Raw genomic sequence first — 19,239 nt, 5'->3', positions numbered from 1 at the left:
TAAGCGTCTATTGACAGATGAATGGATAAAGAAGATGTGGCACATATATACAATGGAATATTACTCAGCCATAAAAAGAAACGAAATTGAGTTATTTGTAGTGAGGTGGATGGACCTAGAGTCTGTCATACAAAGTGAAGTCAGAAAGAGAAAAACAAATACCATATGCTAACACATATATATGGACTCTAAAAAAAAAAAAAAAAGGTTCTCATGAACTTAGGGGCAAGACAGGAATAAAGACGAGACGTAGAGAACGGACTTGACGAGGGGAGGGGGAAGGGTAAGCTGGGACGAAGTAAGAGAGTAGCATTAACATATATACAGTACCGTACGTAAAACAGATAGCTAGTGGGAAGCAGCTGCATAGCACAGGGAGATCAGCTCCTGCTTTGTGACCACCTAGAGGGGTGGTATAGGGAGGGTGTGAGGGAGACGCAAGAGGGAAGGGATATGGGGATATATGTATACATATAGTTGATTCACTTTGTTATACAGCAGAAACTAACACAACACTGTAAAGCAATTCTACTCCAATAAAGATGTTAAAAAAAATTGTATCATAAGAATTAAACATTCCATTTGTCATTAATTTGAGAGCCAACACTTTAGAAAAATAAGAATTTACAGAAACTCTGTTGCTTAGAAAATGAAAACTACTTCCAAAAATGACAATTAATTCTTAAATCAGGATGTGCTACTTTCATTTATTGATCACACATATAATGAAGTTTCCAAACTTTGCATTCAAAGCTGTAGTATCTTCCACATCCAATGAGCACATCTACAGCGTTTAATTGCATAGGGTTTTTTTGGTTTGTTTTTTATTCTAAAGTTCCTGAGTTCACACCGTATCCTCAAAAACAGACCATAAGTCCATTTTCAAAAGGGCTTCTTAAAGAATAGAAGACAAACTGTAAGTTAAGGGTCCTACTGTCAATACTAAATTGTAAAAATGACCCTAGAGATTAGTAACACACTGGCTCATAAGCAGGGAGGAATATAACAGTCACCTGGCAGCTTTTTCAACATTCACGTGTCTGGGCCATACTCCTAGAATCACTGGGTCTGGGGTATTCTTTTTTTTTTTTTTTTTTCCTTTTTGCGTTATATGGGCCTCTCACCGTTGTGGCCTCTCCCGTTGCGGAGCACAGGCTCTGGACGCGCAGGCCCAGCGGCCATGGCTCACGGGCCCAGCCGCTCCGCGGCATATGGGATCCTCCCAGACCGGGGCACGAACCCGTATCCCCTGCATCGGCAGGCGGACTCTCAACCACTGCGCCACCAGGGAGGCTGTCTGGGGTATTCTTAAGAAATCAACCCTGGTCTACCCTGACAATTATGACATGATAATTCCCGGTTAGAGAGGTGAATTCTCTTGCTCAAAATCAACTGTTAAATAAAAAAGGGGGGAATAGCAATAAAATTATTTTTTAAGGGGACCAATGATTAAAGTCATCATAAAGAAAGAAAGTCTGTCCCATTCTCACTTGAGTCCTAATTCTAGTTCATCCTGTCATTTAAGATGAGACAATGGCAGTCCAGGGAACAGAATTAACTTGGCCAAAGTCACATATGTCCAAAATCATAGAAGTAGGAATAAAACCTGTACATACTGCCTCCCAAACCACTGTTTTCCATAACTGCCAGTCCTGAGAGGTAGTCAGTGCTCTCACTTTGGATGTCCTATTGCAACAGAAATACTTGTTAATAACAAGAGAAAAATACAGAAACTATCCTTAGCCACTACAAGATTCAGAACAGCTAGTATGCTCTGAATACATTTTTTCTACTTGGTCCAAAAGTAAAGGAAATGAAAAGAGAATTCCAACAGTATTATCAACCAGTGAACTCTAGTGATATAGAGAATAGAAATGATATGAGAGCACCCATGTTATCGTTGCTTTTAAAGCAATGGCCTCTATTGCTATATATTCTTCAGACAAATAACAGAAAAGAAGCTATATATACATACTTATATTCTTAGTTAGGTTCTGCCTGTATATCTTATGAATTCTAATGTAGTGCTGTTATGCAAACAATTAAGCAAATACCTCTAGCAAGCACACTGCTAATGCATACAAATTAAATTGACTGACTTATTGATCTACAGAATTTCAGTTGCATCCAAAGAAATACTCTGGATGTAGGTGATGGGGGAGAGGGGAAAGAAACAAAACCAGCATCACTAATGAAATTTGGCTGAAAATTGCTGTAATCCATTTTCTGATGAAGTGGTTCAGATGCATTTTACCCAACCCAAAATACATAAGACAGAGATAAAAACATTCTATAATAATAATGTACTTCTGATGAGACAGAATATAGAAAATTACACACTTGGTAAATTCATCAGCTAGAAGCAATCAGTGGAGCACTGGAGGTCACCCTTAGCATGCCCTCACTTTGCTTTCAAAAATAATCACCTGAACTGTAAGGTCTGAGGCTGACTTTTTCATCTGATTCAAACAGGAAACGCTCACTGCTCTTTCATGTCACTCTAGGTTAGTTTTAAACTTGGTTAGCATTTTAACCAAATGCACAGACATTTGGAAAGTCGAGTTCAAAAGACCACTCTGGGACCATTTTCACAGGCAAAAACCACAAATGCTGAAATACACACACACAAATACTTTTTTTTTACAATCAAAATAATCTTTGCATTAAGACAGATATTTACATAATCATATTCCAGGATTCTGAGACCTCTGATGAGGATCATCAGAGCAGACAAGTGATTAGAGAACTAGAAAAGCAGAAAAGGATAAAGGCCACTGTTTGGAAAAGCAAGTTGAAATTTAAAAGCTCAGGTAGAATTCCTTTATTTGAAATGTCTCACCTTTGTTGCCAAAGCTTCAGCACTTTCTCGACAAGTCTTCTCTATTTCAAGATGGTTCTGCATAAAATTCACTTCCTCTATAACCATGTGAGAAACTAGGAATGAGGGGGAAAAAGTCTCAGCATTCAGAGATTAGTCAGCTATTCCAGAAGCCCACACATCTTGTCCCATGATTAAGAATACTGCAATTCTTTAGCTAGCCAGACCTTTAGCTATCATGAAAAAAAAGTGCTTAAGACGCTGCCCTGATTAAATCTTAGCTAATATTTGAACGTAGAAAGAAAAAAGAAGACAACGAAGAACTTCTATCGCTATTACACACATTTTGAGAAAGCTACTGAGGATTTTTTAAGTGTCTCTTTTCTATGTATCTGTATACATAACCATAGACATGTCTGCTAATTTAAACAAAAGAACCTCTCTTACATTAAAAGGGGCAAACATGATTTCCTTTGCTTAGCAAGATGTAACCCATGCGTCTACTAAGGAAAATTAGCTAAAGAGAAATGTTTAAAAATAAATCTTACGTTGATCTCATATCTGGAATAACAACATGGCAGCTTAACTAAGTTAAGTATTTCAATAGTAGTCTTTATTACTGACAAAGTATTTAAGAAACTTCAGGGCAAAAAAGTATAGCAACGAGATTTATGTACTACGTGATGATGAAAGTAGATGCTAATAAATTGCTTCTTACATCACAGACTGTCAGGAAGATCAAAAGAAAAATAAAATTTTACTTGATATTTAACCAATGTTTCAAAAATAGCAATTTTCAGACTTTTTGTTAGCTGATTTATATAAATGAGATTCAAAGGTACAAAATAATTTAGAACTTGAATTATACTCTGAAGATCAAGTAAGAAAAATGCCAACTCCTTTCACCCATATTTCTAGTTAAAAGAAAATGCTCAGAATTTCAAACTTAACTGTAGACATGTATACTTAATGACATTTGTTTGGCTTAAAAAAGAAAAATTAAGGGCACCCAAATGTGAAACCCAACAAAGTTAGGCAAAAAGCACTGGGCTCACATAACACAAAGAGAGATTACTTTTGCTTCATTTAAGCTTAATTAACCTGCAATTATGATTAAACTCAGGGGAAAAAATTTCTCTCCAAATTAAATACAAAAATGTATTACTTCCTAAGTCTGTCCGAAGTTCTTATTACGTTAATATTCAAATTCATAAAGCAGCACTAAATGGCCAGAAACATCTCTAACCTTGACATTTTTTCAGGGGTAATAATAATCTGCAGCAAATGCAGGCCAACCAAAAACCACTTAACTAATTAGTAGTTGCAGTCACCGAGAAAAACATGAATCAACACTGTTATTACAAGTGGCACATTTGAGTGGCATCTAATTATGACTTGATGAGCACGATACTTGCATTATCAACATTACTACTGCATCCCATCGGGGCCTAAAAGCTGCTGATGGCATTGACTTCGAGAAACTCCCACTCAATGGTACAGCAGCACCCAGCAATCGGCTTGGCAGGGGCCCCCTCACTAAATGACACGTTAAGCGTAATTACTGGTAGACATTGTAAATAAACAGGATTGGAAGTGAAAATTGTACCAAGTGCATAAGACACAATCTGACACATTGGAAGTGGCAGCCTTAATTGAGAGTTTCTTTGACTGCTCAAGATCATTTCAACTGCATTTCTCAGAGGACAGTGATTATAACTGTGGAGACAGACGGCATAATGGTATCAGCACTGCTGACAGAGCAGTGAATTAAATTGTATCTGCTGTTGTGTGAAAGCCTTGATGAGAGGTACAGATGCCTTAGTGGTCTTATCATTATAACACAATGGTCATGTTGTCATCAACCTTTCTGGCTCCAATTGAAAAGAAATGATTGTGTGTTGAAGCTCTCCCCACCCCCGCTCCACACCACCTCCCTTTTCCTCTTCTATCTCTTGTTCTGAATAGAACCAATTTTCAGAGAGCTATGAAATCACGCAATAGGTCCTAAAATGCAGCTGCTTGGCATACAAACGGGTCCCCATTAAACTGGAATCACACACAATATGTGTTTATGCCAGAAGAACAAATAGAAGCTGAACACAGGCCAAGTTTATTCACACACACAAAGCCCATGTAGCTCTTCATCAATATAATTGCCTTTTATATTGTAGTTTAAATAATAGGCTCTATTATTTCCTTAAAATCCTAATATTCCTGGCATTTTATCACTATGTTTACAAGGTAGGTTCTTCAAAAATGTGAAGGAAAGAGAAAAGAAACCTATACAATTTTTACAACATCAAATACTACTTCGAATTTTAGCCTTAACTACTTGACATCTTCTACCACAATCTGGTATTTCCACTATCATAACAAAAACATAAACACTCTGCATTTTTCATAGGAATTTGACTTTTTATTCAATAATATTCTTGCTCATGGAAGAGTAAGAAAAATCATTCCACAGTAGTAAGGTTCAGGCCTAGCAAAGAGAGGAAAAAAAAAAAAAACCCACACATTTTCTAAACATTTTGTAAAAAGTTGCCTTCTAACTTAACTTGATAAAGTTAGCTAGGTAGCACTAGCCCACATTTTCTCCAGTTCTGATACGGTTACCCCATCAGGTAGGGTTTTTGTTTCTTCCTATAAGAGGGAACAGTGGAAATTTTAAATTGTGCTTTAATTTTCAGTTTAAAAAATTATCCCAGTGCTAAACTGATAGCATAGAAACCTACTTATAAACTTTCTAGATCCAACAGGCACATATTTCAAAGGGCATTTATATCTTCAAAAAGGGTGACCCAATTTCCAAAACCAAAAGTCAGGTCACCTGACACAAAACAGGAATCTTTTTTTTTTTTTTTGGCCACATCGCGTGGCATGTGGGACCTTAGTTCCCCGACCAGGGATCAAACCCGTGCCCCCTTCAGTGGGAAGAGTGGAGTCTTAACCAGTGGACCGCCAAGGAAGTCCCAGGAATTTTTTTAATATATAAATTTATTTACACCCTTCAAAGGAAAAACATTTTTAAAAACTTTAATTGTTCATTTAATGATTTGCCTATGGCCCTGAATTCGGGCTTGACTCATAATATCCACAATCCATGACCACTGTACCTGAAACACCTATAATTTGGATGACATAAAGGTTTAAAAAAGAAAAAAGATGAACTTTAAATAAAGTGCCCCTATTACTGCAGTTATGTTTAAAAAATCCTTGTACTTTAGAAATACATACTGAAATCTTTACAGATAAAATGATATGGTGACTGGAGTTAGTTTCAAAAACTCCGAGGTCAGTGACAGTAAGTATATGGATGCGTAGAAGAAGACAACTTCTGAAGCTATGTGATGGGTACATGGGGGTTCATTATACTTTTTCTCACTTTGTACAAGCTTGACACTTTCCATAATAAAAGTTTTTCTTAATGACTCTGGGAACTCAGAAGTATACCCTAAAAGAGTATCAATTACTGCTTCTATCAGTCTAGTTGAATTAGCAAAGTCTGTCTCTCCTGTTCTATGACCCCAAAACATTTTTACATACTTCCCATCATAGAATACATCACACTGTAGGGGAACTGGGGTTCTTTTAACTTGTTTTGTCTTCTACTTACTGAGCATCAGCAGAGACTTTCTTCACTCATGGCTGACTCTTGCACCTAGCACAACGCTATGTACAAAATAGTTATTCATACTTGTGTTTGTCTGATGACTGAAAAAATGTCTCAGGCCTAAGTTCATGTGTGAATACCTTTTTACAGGAATGTTCTCTGTAGTACAGAACTGCTTAGGAAACAACCACTATCACTGTTTATCAGGCCAACTATGTGTCTGTCGTGTGCTAAACCCTTTATGTGTGTCCTCTAGTAAATCCTCACAACAATCTTAGGAAGTAGGTATTATCATAGCAATTTTGTATTTGAGAACACTGAGGCCCAGAGAAGTTAAGGAACGTATCCCAGATTACAGAGTTCTAACTGGTAAAGAACAGCTAAAGCTATTTCTAGATGACTTCAATTTTCTATGTTCTTTTCTAATTCCTCATATTTAAAAATGACACCACCAATGATGTTGCTTCCTGAGCAAAACTCCTCTCCATCCAGCCAACTCTCAGCAATATTTGCATGCAGGATATCTCTAAAGTATATGTGGCAATCATACCATAAGTTCTCGTGCAATATCAGATTACTTAGAAAGGTTTTCACGTGGTGAGAAGACAGCCATGAAAGCTAGCAGGTATGCAGGAAAATTGGTAGGCGCTAAAACAGAGCAGAGGGTCTAACGTTGTGGTCTAAAAGACATGAAAGAACCTTACTTACTGTCACTTTCACAGAAATCTGTCTTTCTAGGGAACATGGCTTTACTATGCAGTCAGTGGTGTACTCTGTCCAGAAAGACAGGAGAAAGGCTCGGGAAGAGCTGGCAGAGGGCCAAGAATCACACGGAAATATGGGCAAAACCAGCTACGAAAAGTATGCCAAGCTAGGAAGAGTTGATCCCAACAGCCTAACGAAGCTCTTCCTGACCCTCATTCGGCTGCTCTTCCTACACCTGGAGAACCAGAACTAGAACTAGGTAAACATCACAGGAAGGCAGATTTCAACTTAGTACCAAAAGAAACCTTCCCCTGGAGCTGTCCAAATGTGGAGACTGGTGTTCAGAAACTAATTCATGAAAGGTAAATGATATGAACTCTTAATCCTGAAGGGCAGTCAAGTCCTGGATGGGGCAGTAAATGAGATGGTGGGAGCAGCAACTAGTATTTTTTTTTTTTTTTTTTTTTGTGGTACACGGGCCTCTCACTGCCGTGGCCTCTCCCGTTGTGGAGCACAGGCTCCGGACGCGCAGGCTCAGCGGCCATGGCTCACGGGCCCAGCCACTCCACGGCATGTGGGATCCTCCCGGACCTGGGCACGGACCCGCGTCCCCTGCATCAGCACGCAGACTCTCAACCACTGCGCCACCAGGGAAGCCCACAACTAGTATTTATTGAGCACTTACTATAGTGCCAAGCACTATGTGCAGCACTTTTTACATGGATTATTTCATTTAATCCTCGAACGGCCTATAAGGTAGGGTCATTTATTCCATTTTTACTAAGGAATTGCTCAGGGCTACAGGGATTCACACCAAATGGTGCTTTTTACTGGTGAAAACTGCCTCATTCCCTTCCAAATCTGAAATTCTACTCTATGTTCTAAAGTCGTGAACTATTTAACTCAGACACAATTTTTTAACAAATATTTAAAGTTTTCTTAGTCTCCATTTTCTGTTCTTTTGAGACTGAGTTAAGAGTTAATACTGTTTTCCTGCCATCCAAAGTTAAATTAGGATGATGTAGTAAAGGTAAAAATTGAATGAAAACAACAATAAAGATTAATTCTTTCAAGCTTTGAGTTGCTCATAAGGAAAAATGTAAGTTTTTAAAACTATCAAAGGTACTTAGAGGAAGAGAAATGGAAAAGAGAAATAGTAGATGAAAGCAAAGTTTACATGTTACTCTAAAGGTAGGCTGATTTGGTAGGAAGTTGCTTCCATTTCTGCATAATGCAAGAGGTAAAATCCCTACTACCTACCTGGACCAAAACATTTTGTAACTCCAACCATAAGAATTCGAACTATTCCCACTGCACATAGGATGCCAATCCAATATCAATAACTAATTCAAACACATTAACTGGTAACTATGTCAATGGTATAACTCTTGAAGCTGTAACTCAGTGTCAGTTCAAGTGTAAGAATGTCCCATTAATCCTGCATTAGGGAAGGAGAAGGTCCTAAACAGCTACAATCCACACATTCACAGATAAAAAATAGTTCTGTCATAGCATATTGGCCACCAAAGATAGGTTTTATCAACAATATTCCCTTTTGGTTTTCCTCGTTACAGCCAGATACCTGAAATAAACTGGCTATTGAAATTTCACTATAATGCTGCATTTTTATAGGTGCTTTACCTTCAACAAACTGTGTTTTATATATATATAAATAACATACTTATGAAACAATAATGCTCAATCCATTTCTTTAAAAATCACAGTAATGCCAGAGCACTTTTTGGGCAAATAGGAAGACAATTCTTCCTTTCTTGGATGCCCAATGCATCAGCAACTAAACACAGGGTACACGTCTACCCACATAATCCCAAAGCACAGTTGTATGTGTTAGAACAATTCCACTGAAATGCTTACTTACTTTTCTGAAATTCCTCCAGTTTTTTAACCGCTTCATCTCGTTCTTGCCTAATTTTGTCACACTGAAATGAGAAAAAAACAGAAATGTTAACTTTGTATCATAAGTTTGGAAAGACAAGAAAGAGCAAACATAAACAGTTTTATGAAAACAAAAAATAAAAATCTTAAAAAAGCATTAATGATAGATCCAGAAAAGACAAAAACTCTAATTCAAAAAGATACATGCACCCCCAATGTTCATAGCAGCACTATGTACAACAGCTAAGACATGGAAGCAACCTAAGTGTCCATCAACAGATGAATGGATATAGAAGATATGTGATATGTATACCATGGAATATCACTCAGCCATAAAAAAGAAATAGTGCCATTTGCAGCAATATGGATGGACCTAGGGATTCCTATACCAAGTGAAGTAAGTCAGACAGAGATAAATATATGATATCAGTTATATGCAGAATCTAAAAAATAATACAAATGAACTTATTTACAAAACAGAAACAGACACACAGACATAGAAAACAAACTTACGGTTACCAAAAGGGAGAGGGCGGAGATAAATTAGGAGTACGGGATTAACAGATACATATCACTATATATAAAATAGATAAACAACAAGGATTTACTGTATAGCGCAGGGAACTATATTCAACATCTTATAATAACCTAATGAAAAAGAATACACACACACATACAACAGAATCACTCTGCTCTACACATGAAATTAACACAATATTGTGAATGGCCACATGGTATTTGTTACTGCTCACCAGCATGATATTTGTACCACTTGTATCTGGCCAATTTTCTCAGACCTTCTAAGATAATGAGTCACCTTCCTGCTCATTATCTCTTCAGTAACAGACCAATTTAACATCCTTGAGTTAAAATGTATTCATTCTTTAAGAGAATATTTGTGCCTCTTTTTAAGTAGGTATTTTGCTGACACAGTAAAAACCCCACTCATCTGCAGGTCAGATTCCTGAAACTGTGCAGTTTCAGTTATCCAGAACCCTGGGGGCACACTGGAAGTGACCACTGCCTGGAGGCAAACTGCTGCCCAACGTCCCATGCACTCTCACTCAAGAAAAAAACCATCCATGTATCCTTAGAATTCTGAATAGAAGAAGGTAGCAAATTAAAAGGAAGGAAGGCAAAAATAACTTATTAAAGCATGAGGATCTTTTAGGGTAGCAGGTACAGAAACAAGTATCTAAACTGGCTCTGTAGGTATTAATGAATTTTTTTAAAACCTAACATTCATTATGAGCACTGAATTCAATTCACCCCGATTTTCACAAAATAGGAAGATTTTCATCAAAAATGTCTAAAACTTTAAAAAGTGATTTTAGCTATTAGAATGATAATTAACATTTTAATTGTGTGGGAATACTATTACACTATAGTAAGAGGACCATATGAATAAAGTTATATTTTAATCCTACCATGTCAGAAAAACACATCTGGGATATGTGTTTTGGGATTTCATACCTTTGGATATTTTTATTTTCAAATGTCAATGGCTAAAAAATTATGATGCCACTGATAATTGGGAAAACCCAAATTAAAATAGTAAGATATTCTCATCTAATAGACTGGCAAAAACTGGAAACGTCTGGGATCAGATGTAGGACACTCTCACATACTGCAGATGAAATGTCAACTAGCATAACTACTTTTGGAAATAAACTAACAAAATTGGAATTGTACATACCCTATGACTCAGCAATTCTACTTCTAGATTCTAGAATCTCTAGCAATGTGTACAAAATGATCTATACAAACATGTTCTGCATTTATAATAACAATAAATCATGGTATATCCATATAATACACTATAAATGAAAATGAATGAAGTTAAATGTACCAACATAAACCTCAGAAACCATAATGTTGAGTAAAAGGAATTATAGAATATATATCAAATGATACCTTAAGCACACAAAAACACTTTACATACTTATATTGTATCTGTATATTTCCCAGTACATATGGTATATATAAAAACATAAAAACATGAAATAGAAGGATACACACAAAATACATAACAGTAGTTGTCTCTTAAAAGATAGGGAGGGGAAGGGGTCTAGGGCTGGGTGACACAGAGGACCTTCAATTTTATCTGTAGCATTCTTTTCCCTTTCTAAATTTCAAAAAAAAAAATAAGCTAATTCTGTGAGGTGTGTATTTGTTATATTATTCTCTGCCCTTTTCTATGCTTTTAAAATATTTTTAAAATAAAAAAAATTAAGAAAACAGTTCAGTTTTGTACGTCAGTCTCTCAGGAACTGAAACTTTCTAAAAGTTTTAGTTTTAAAAACCTCTGTTCATTTGGGTAAATCCATTCTGGCCAGGGTACATGAAATGAGTACACAGTGTTAAACTAGCAAAGCTATTTACTAAATCCTGACCTAGACCCTCCACAAGAGGGGTCAAGCAGGACCATTTTTAAAGGAAAAGGCATATCCTTTCATTAAAGTTTTCTTGTGTCAATTTAACATCTGTAAAAAAGTAATTCTGTCTAATACAGTTTCTAGTCCCAACTTAACATGTAAACTGTATTTATTGTCTTTTGGTGTTTAAAATTCTAAACACTCTATAGAGTCCTGGATTCTCAAATAAGTTTATGAGATCCTTCCCCCACCAGATAGTGTAACACCTAACTTCATGAGGCTGCTAGCCAGCTGTTTCAGGAACGCTCCTCTCATTTTCTAGAATGTGGTACCTGTTCCCCTTGTACTTCCCCACCACCCTGCCAGTCTGCCCACCCATGGCCCATGCTCTTTGCTCATAAGGCCCAGGTAGACATGCTTTGGTTAATAACAGGTCTCAACATCACAGTCTTATCCCAACATTCAAGTAACGAGTTTCTACAGTCCAGCTATGTGCTTTCACACTAACTCTATAGTCATCGCCAGCAGATTCAGAAGCAGTCTCCCAACACCAGCTGTGTTCTATCAGAGGTCTTCATGTTGCTGTGCTTTCTATTTTCTGCAACCATATTATGATAGAACTGGCAGCCACAGAATTTACCATCTGCTATGGATACTGAAAGGGGTGTGTATTGTGGGGGGCGGGGATTTACACATGCTGCAAAAGCAACTTATTTATTCCAAACCAGAGCTGAGCAAAATATGAAGGACGTACCCGTTTACTAAGCAGAAATCCAAACATCTACTTATTTCATCATTTTAGATGAACCCAGAAAAATACCTTGTAACCTTTCTCTCCATCTACCAACAGAGAGAAAGCAGCAAAGATTCCGGGCCTTTTTGGAAGAATGTTGTATCTTTACATCCCACAGAAGCCCCTCACCCATCCTACCCCTTCCTCTCTCCTGCTCACGCAGCTGCATCATTTGTAGAAACTGCTTCTTTTTGTGTGAGAATTGCTCGTGAAGACTTTGCAATAGCAACAGATGTTCTTGGGCCCACGTCCCTTAATTACGATGCTCAATGATTCTCTGTAGCTCAAGGCTGGGGTAGAACCCAGCAGCACGAGTGCTGGCTGGTTTAAGCAAGTTGGATCATATTACATCAATTCTAGAGTCTCTATTTTGGCTCTTCATGAAGTGGTGAATTGGCGGGAGGTTAGCCTTGCTGCTTTTGAAAGCTCTTCATATTAGAAGCCCTGGCTGTTTTCCAGAACTCTTCCTTGAGGCTCATCCAGGCAGATACCTGGCTTCTGAAACTAAACCATCATCTCAAAGCATTGCCAGACTGATTTGCGGAGGAAAGTCTTTCCAGTGTGTATTGGTATTCCCCTCTCCCGACTGAAATGGGCAGCTCTGTTCTTTCTGCCTCGCATATCATCCAAATGCTGTTTGTACTAAAATGTCTGCTTAACGGGGCTCAGCAGAAGTACAGATAACTGTAGGCACTAAGATATCTTTATATTTTGCTGTGTGTATATTTTATGCAAGAAAAACCCCAATATTCTGAATTGTGTCTAACGTCCACTAACATAAACATTCATTTTTATCTCCATGATGCACAAATGCAACAAAGAGTTGCCAGACTACAGAAAGGCCAGTTTGGGGCCCAAGAAGTACACACATACACTGCATACACAGGACAACAACAGAGTAGGCAAGCTACACAAAGACAACTACCGTACAGTTGACTGAATTAGACTTCTAAGCAGGCATCTACTGTAATCACTGAATGCCTTTATTTCCTTCCTCCAAGTATTGAACAAATTATTCATACAGGTGCTATGTTAAGCAGAGAAAATACAGTGGGGAACATAATAGGCAATGTGCTCTCACAAAAGTTATGATCAACCAAGTAAGATCAACAATGAAACAAGCAATTTATAAGAACACTTGCCATAATGAGAGAAGCACTGCACTACAGGAACCTACAGCAGAGGCTACAACATTAAGTCTGAAAAGGTCTCAACCCCACACCATTTTTTACTTATTCGTCTTGAACTTCATTCCTTTTATGTCCAGTTACAATATTTAAAAGTTGAAACAGGCATAGCATCAGAATTGTGCATATTTACCTGTTTTAGAATATTTGGTGATGCAGTTCGAGGACCACCAAATCATTTTTAGTAAAAATCAACAATTCTATTGTCCCACCTATGTAAGTTTGGCTAGAACTCAGCTGTGCTTATCCTTAAAGAACACAATAAATTAAATCATTCCCACTAGGATGGAATTCTTTTCACCCTCTTTCTCTTTTGGTGGTGTTCTTTCTTCCAATTCAAAGTTCTTTCCCTCCAATTTTCACAGGCAATAAAGTAGTAGCTGTCCCCTAAAGCTGTCTTACAGCATTCTCCAAATTCTAGGTATTGTGTGTTAGATGGAAACACATGTCATCAGAACAGAGATCCTTGCTCTTTGTTTCTGGATAGATTGCTGTTAATAAGAGACTCATTTTCACTTTCAAACTGCTAAGTAATTACTTTTTCTCTGGCACAACCACTTGCCACTCTGCTCTAAAGAAACTGCATGTATGTGAATGTATTATGCATGAACAGTTAGTATAATGGATGCATATCTTGCTCTTTAAAGTGGCTTCTTTACTGATTTTTTTAAAATAAAATACTTTGGGACCTTCACCTCTGAAATTTACAAAAGATGAAGAAATTTGAACAATAGACAACTGAGCCAAGATGCAAACAGTATCATCTATCTTGCTTCTTGAAACCTAAGTCTTGGAAAGTGTCTGTCTCATTCCCTTTTCATTCATTGTTCCTGGCAAGCTGACAGAACCGCCTGATGCAGTGTTACAGTAGCTCACCCAAACGACTTCTAATCAGCCACTTAAACATTTATTCATTTCAAAACTCGATCTCGGAACATAGAATTAAACATAAATACTTACTGTTCAAAGGCAGACATTCTTCTATTCTACAGATTTCCTTCTTTTTATGCACACTCCACACTGCCCCCACCACTCTGAGAAATGTGAAAGCTATTCCATTAAAAGCTCAAAAAAGCTTTGCCCCCCCCCATATAGGAAAAAAACCACAAACAGCTATGACAAAGATCCTGAATGAGTCATAAGAGAATGCCCTTCAATTGTAGAAGCATGACTAACACATTTAAATATGATGATTGCTTCACAAGCGGAGTAAAACTTCATCTGGTTGACTTCAAAATATACAAGTCCTCTATTTTTCTTTACCCCAAAAATAATTTGGAAGGGTTGTTGACTTCAATGTGATAGGCCTTCTCACTTTTTAACATATTGTTGATAATGCTATTTAGAAACTAGGCAAAAAATAAGTAGCACCCTTTCTATAATCTCCACCTATCCTGATGTCTAAAAAAAACAAAACTGAAGCTTTTACACTTTAATCCAACCCAGATATCTTACACGTACCCTATATAATATTTTGATAATGAACTTTGGTTGATAAAATGTGATAAGTGCATAAGAAATATACAGATGTTTCATTACAAAGAGGCGACAATTCTGCTTGTGAGAGAAAGAAGACTTTGAAAAAAAGTAAGCGACATTTAACCAAGCATTAAGAGATAAGAGTTAGTCACATGGAATTGAGTAGGAACCTTGTCTTTTTGTTCTTTTCCCATCCCACCCCCAAACTCTAAGCATTCACTTATATGTACAACTTATCACAGTTATTTGTCAACTTGCCTGTGTCCCTCATTAGAGTAGTTTTATTCTAGAGTGGGACCTTCGTATATTTTTCTTTATATCCCAGTACTCAGAAGGCATTCAGCAAAGTTTTCCTTATCAACTCAGATCCTGATTCCATCCTCAAAGATATTGATAAAAACCACAAAATGATCAGCATTATATTGTTCTTAAAAAGGGAGAACTGCAAAGGAAAAGATCATTAAAACACTGGCCCACACTCCCAAATCTCCTACTCTTACCCTTGGAATGCATTATGTCAGAATCTATACACGTGTGTGTGCGTGCACACACACACACACACACACACACAGAGGCACACGCACGCGAGAATTTTTCTGATATAAGATTGATTTGATATTTAACTTTCAGTTTTTAAATACAAACCAACAGATGATGAAGACAAACGATCCAGAAAAGTATTGAGTCTGATAACTTGCTGTGGAAAATTCATGGGCTAACAATAAAAAATTAAGAATAAAACCAAGACCTTTGTGGAAAAAGTCAATTAGATCCCCTAGGTTTACCTGCTTCAAAATGAGTATTTTTGGTCAGAATACCCTGTCTGAATCTAGACTCTGTTAAGCCCTGAGGTCCTGTTTTCTGTGAAATAGAGCTGCACAGGGTTGTTTGGAGCATCAGATAAGGGAGATAGGGAATATACATGACCCACAGTAGCTTCTTAAAAAAACAGTCTCTTAAGCAACCTCCTGTTCTGAGGAAATTCATGTCCTACCACTTGTCTCAACAGAGGAGATTCTAAACAGGGCATAAAAAGATCTACCCAAAGGAATCACACCCACTGTCTCTTCCCATTGATAAGGTTCATGACCTGACAACAAAGATGGTTAGACTTAATGTGGACACACAGAAGGAAAAAACTTGCCATTTATTTTTCTGGTCGCTTACACTGCTGCAAAATTTCCCCACATCAAATTAACTATGGCAAAAGACTCTTACTTTAGATTCCTATCCTTGACTGATTTAACTGAACTCGTTTGGGGTCACGAGGTAAGAATGGCCATGAATATTTGCTGATGTGGACTGGACAAAGCTCACACAGCCAGGCACAAGAGAGTGCTTTGCCAGAGAAAATGGTGTTCTCCATTTACCACCTCCAGAACTAAAGCTGCTTTTACTCATTCTGTGCTGTATTAAAAAGGCTTTTATTATAGGCTTTCCTCCTTTGTAATACAGCCCCCCTTTCAGGGAAAAATCTGCAGTAATAAGCCTACTAGTCTTTTAACACAAGATAAACAGAGTGCGGTAAACTTAAAACCATCCTATTTTGTTTTACCCAACCACACAGCATTCCATATTGCTTTCATTTCTTTTCTTCCCGTTTCTGTTAATAGTTATTTTTAAGGAATAAGTACAGAAGCAGGTCAATACAGATGTTACAAAAGTATCAGGACATACTCTGTGTAGAGAAACATGTAAACAGGTAATGTGTTAAGGTAATTTTTAATCCTTCTTTTGCCAAATGCATCTTACCTACAATTCACTTGTATAACAGATGGTTCGCGTAAAAAACTCACTGCAGGGGCTTCCCTGGTAGCACAGTGGTTGAGAATCTGCCTGCCAATGCAGGGGACACGGGTTTGAGCCTTGGTCTGGGAAGATCCCACATGCTGCAGAGCAATTAGGCCCGTGAGCCATAACTACTGAGCCTGCGTGTCTGGAGCCTGTGCTCCGCAACGAGAGGCCACGACAGTGAGAGGCCCGCGCACCGCGATGAAGAGTGGCCCCTGCTTGCCACAACTAGAGAAAGCCCTTGCACAGAAACGAAGACCCAACACAGCCAAAAATAAACATAAAATTAATTTTTAAAAAAGACCTAAAGAAGAAATACATGGCGAATATCTTTCTCTTTAGTTCCTAAATTTATTTATTAAAAAACAAAAACAAAAAAAACCTCACTGCAGAAAGTGGCTCGCAGTTAAACAACCATCATCATCACTAATAACGGATGTTTATAGAACATCTACTGTCTTTAGGGCAATGCTAGGTCTACAAGTAAGCACGGATTAAAGAAGGATAAGAGAAAACAAAAAATTTATTCTTTTTCCTCTTATGTTATTCACGTTCTTCTATATCCTTCTTTCTTCATCAAATGAAGACACTTGTTTGCTTTCCCTCCTCCTATCTTCCAGGTTAAACCAAAGAGTTCTCCTGAATTAACCCTTCCAACTTGTTTTGCTCTTCCCTCCTTGGACCAGGAACATATATGGAAGAGACTCAATTGACTGATAACGTCTTGGCTCCTTCTCCTAGAGGTGGAAGATGGTTGGGTATCTTAGGGAAAAAGGCTCAAGCTATCTGGCATAAGCTTCACCCATTAGCTTTGCTTTAAAATTATGGGACATCAGAGACCCAGGATCTAAGCATATACTCCCCACCTGTTGGCATCCTCGGGACATCTGTGATTTTGTGTGGTTATGATGTTAGAATTAGAAATCTTGTCAAACTGTTTTCTGTGACCTCCTTACCATATTAGAGACGCATGTACCAGCCACCTTTTATCACAGATATTCTCATCACCCCACCTACCATTCCCTGAATTGCCCAGTGAAAGGAAGGGAAGATACTTAAAATTTCAAATATAAATAAATTTTTAAATAAAATTTTTATTTCAAAAATAAACCAAAGGGCTTCCCTGGTGGCGCAGTGGTTGGGGGTCCGCCTGCCGATGCAGGGGACACGGATTCGTGCCCCAGTCCAGGAAGATCCCATGTGCCACAGAGCGGCTGGGCCCGTGAGCCATGGCCGCTGAGCCTGCGCATCCGGAGCCTGTGCTCCGCAACGGGAGAGGCCACAGCAGTGAGAGGACCACGTACGGCAAAAAAAATAAATAAATAAATAAAATAAACCAAAGATTTATTTACAAATGAGCAAAGGAGCATGGAACGTGGGTGAAGAATAACGATCTAAAAATCTATTATAATATGCTTTGAACTAGAGGACTTACCATTAATACCACCACACCAACATCTATATAGGTGACAAATTAATACGAGTAAAAAAGTTAAATATGATTCTTAAGAGTTCAATAAATACCCACAAACATGCCACAAGTTTTACAAATATTTAGCTCACTGCCAATTTTCATTACAGCTCTTACTCTGAAATTTTAAAGACAAGGTTGCATAATTTACTGCAATGATGAGTACCTTCTTTAATAACCAAGAAGGACCTGTCTTATTAATTTTCCACCACGGATGTTATGCTTTGAAATATCTGGTCTATCAAACAAATTTCTGAAAATAGAAATTTAAAATTTTTAAAATAAATTTCATTTATATCTGAATAACAATAACGGACAGTTGCCCCTCTCTCTCCTTTTCTTTTTCTACTCAGTCCCTCTACTTTTTTTAGCCTTCCCTTCTGTATGTCCCTTCCCTAAACTTATAGGGAAAAAAAGATATATGTTAAAAAAAACACTCATGAATCTTAAATGGATATGTCCAGAGATATAAAGGTAAGTAGAATTTAATTATTTAACCGTTAAAAAATAAAACTGCCAGAGCCCAGGAAAATATTCACCACGCTTCACCATCTTCACATTGGGTGTTTTTCAACTTCCAATAGATTATTCATATACTTAGAGGAAACAAACATACAAAGGGTTTATGGAAGCATTTGAGCTAAACACCAATGACTGACTCCAAAGATTTCTCTCCAGATCTAATATGTCTCAACCCAAAAGGTAAATGTCTCAGGCCTTCAATTCCATCACTAGAATCCCAAATCTGACTGCTGGAAAAAGTACAATTCTTGGGGGCTTGAGTTGCTTGGCTTGGTGCCTTGCTGCACATTTAGCCGTGTAGTTAATCTCCCAGAGCAGCGCCCACTGTGGCATGCCTTCTATTCTTTACCATCTGGAGCCTGGAGTTGATATGAGCCTGAACCACACATGCAGGAGAAAAGAAATTAAAAAAACAACTCTCATTCGCATTTAACTGAAATTGGTGGCAGAACAATGCACCATGCTGTCTAGGCTTTTACACAAGTAAGAGAGGAAAGAAAGGGTAAAGTACAAACCTTCTCCTTTGTCTTCTGGTTCTCTGCTCTGAGGTCTTCATATTCACCTATTGCTAAAAGAAAAAAAGGAAAGC

At 37.7% G+C, this 19,239-nt stretch overlaps 1 protein-coding gene across 3 annotated transcripts in view; it reads right to left on the bottom strand.

Moving 5' to 3' along the window:
* The window catches only part of SHTN1 (shootin 1), a 112,153-nt gene that overhangs the window by 77,345 nt on the left and 15,569 nt on the right, over positions 1-19,239 (bottom strand). For 2 of the 3 annotated variants that reach the window (XM_060099139.1, XM_060099120.1), the window contains exons 2-4: positions 19,166-19,218; positions 9,016-9,076; positions 2,840-2,934 (exon numbers count right to left, since the gene is read on the bottom strand). In XM_060099139.1, coding sequence (XP_059955122.1) covers positions 2,840-2,934; positions 9,016-9,076; positions 19,166-19,218 — 209 coding nt within the window. Of the gene's footprint in view, positions 1-2,839; positions 2,935-9,015; positions 9,077-14,347; positions 14,426-19,165; positions 19,219-19,239 lie in introns of those variants that run through there. The other variant, XM_060099129.1, reaches the window with a different exon arrangement.

The sequence above is a fragment of the Mesoplodon densirostris genome, chromosome 1 (assembly GCF_025265405.1).
Source record: "Mesoplodon densirostris isolate mMesDen1 chromosome 1, mMesDen1 primary haplotype, whole genome shotgun sequence".
Classification (NCBI taxonomy): domain Eukaryota; kingdom Metazoa; phylum Chordata; class Mammalia; order Artiodactyla; family Ziphiidae; genus Mesoplodon; species Mesoplodon densirostris.
Note: the sequence above shows the minus strand (reverse complement) of the source record. Positions and strands in the feature narration are given on the sequence as shown.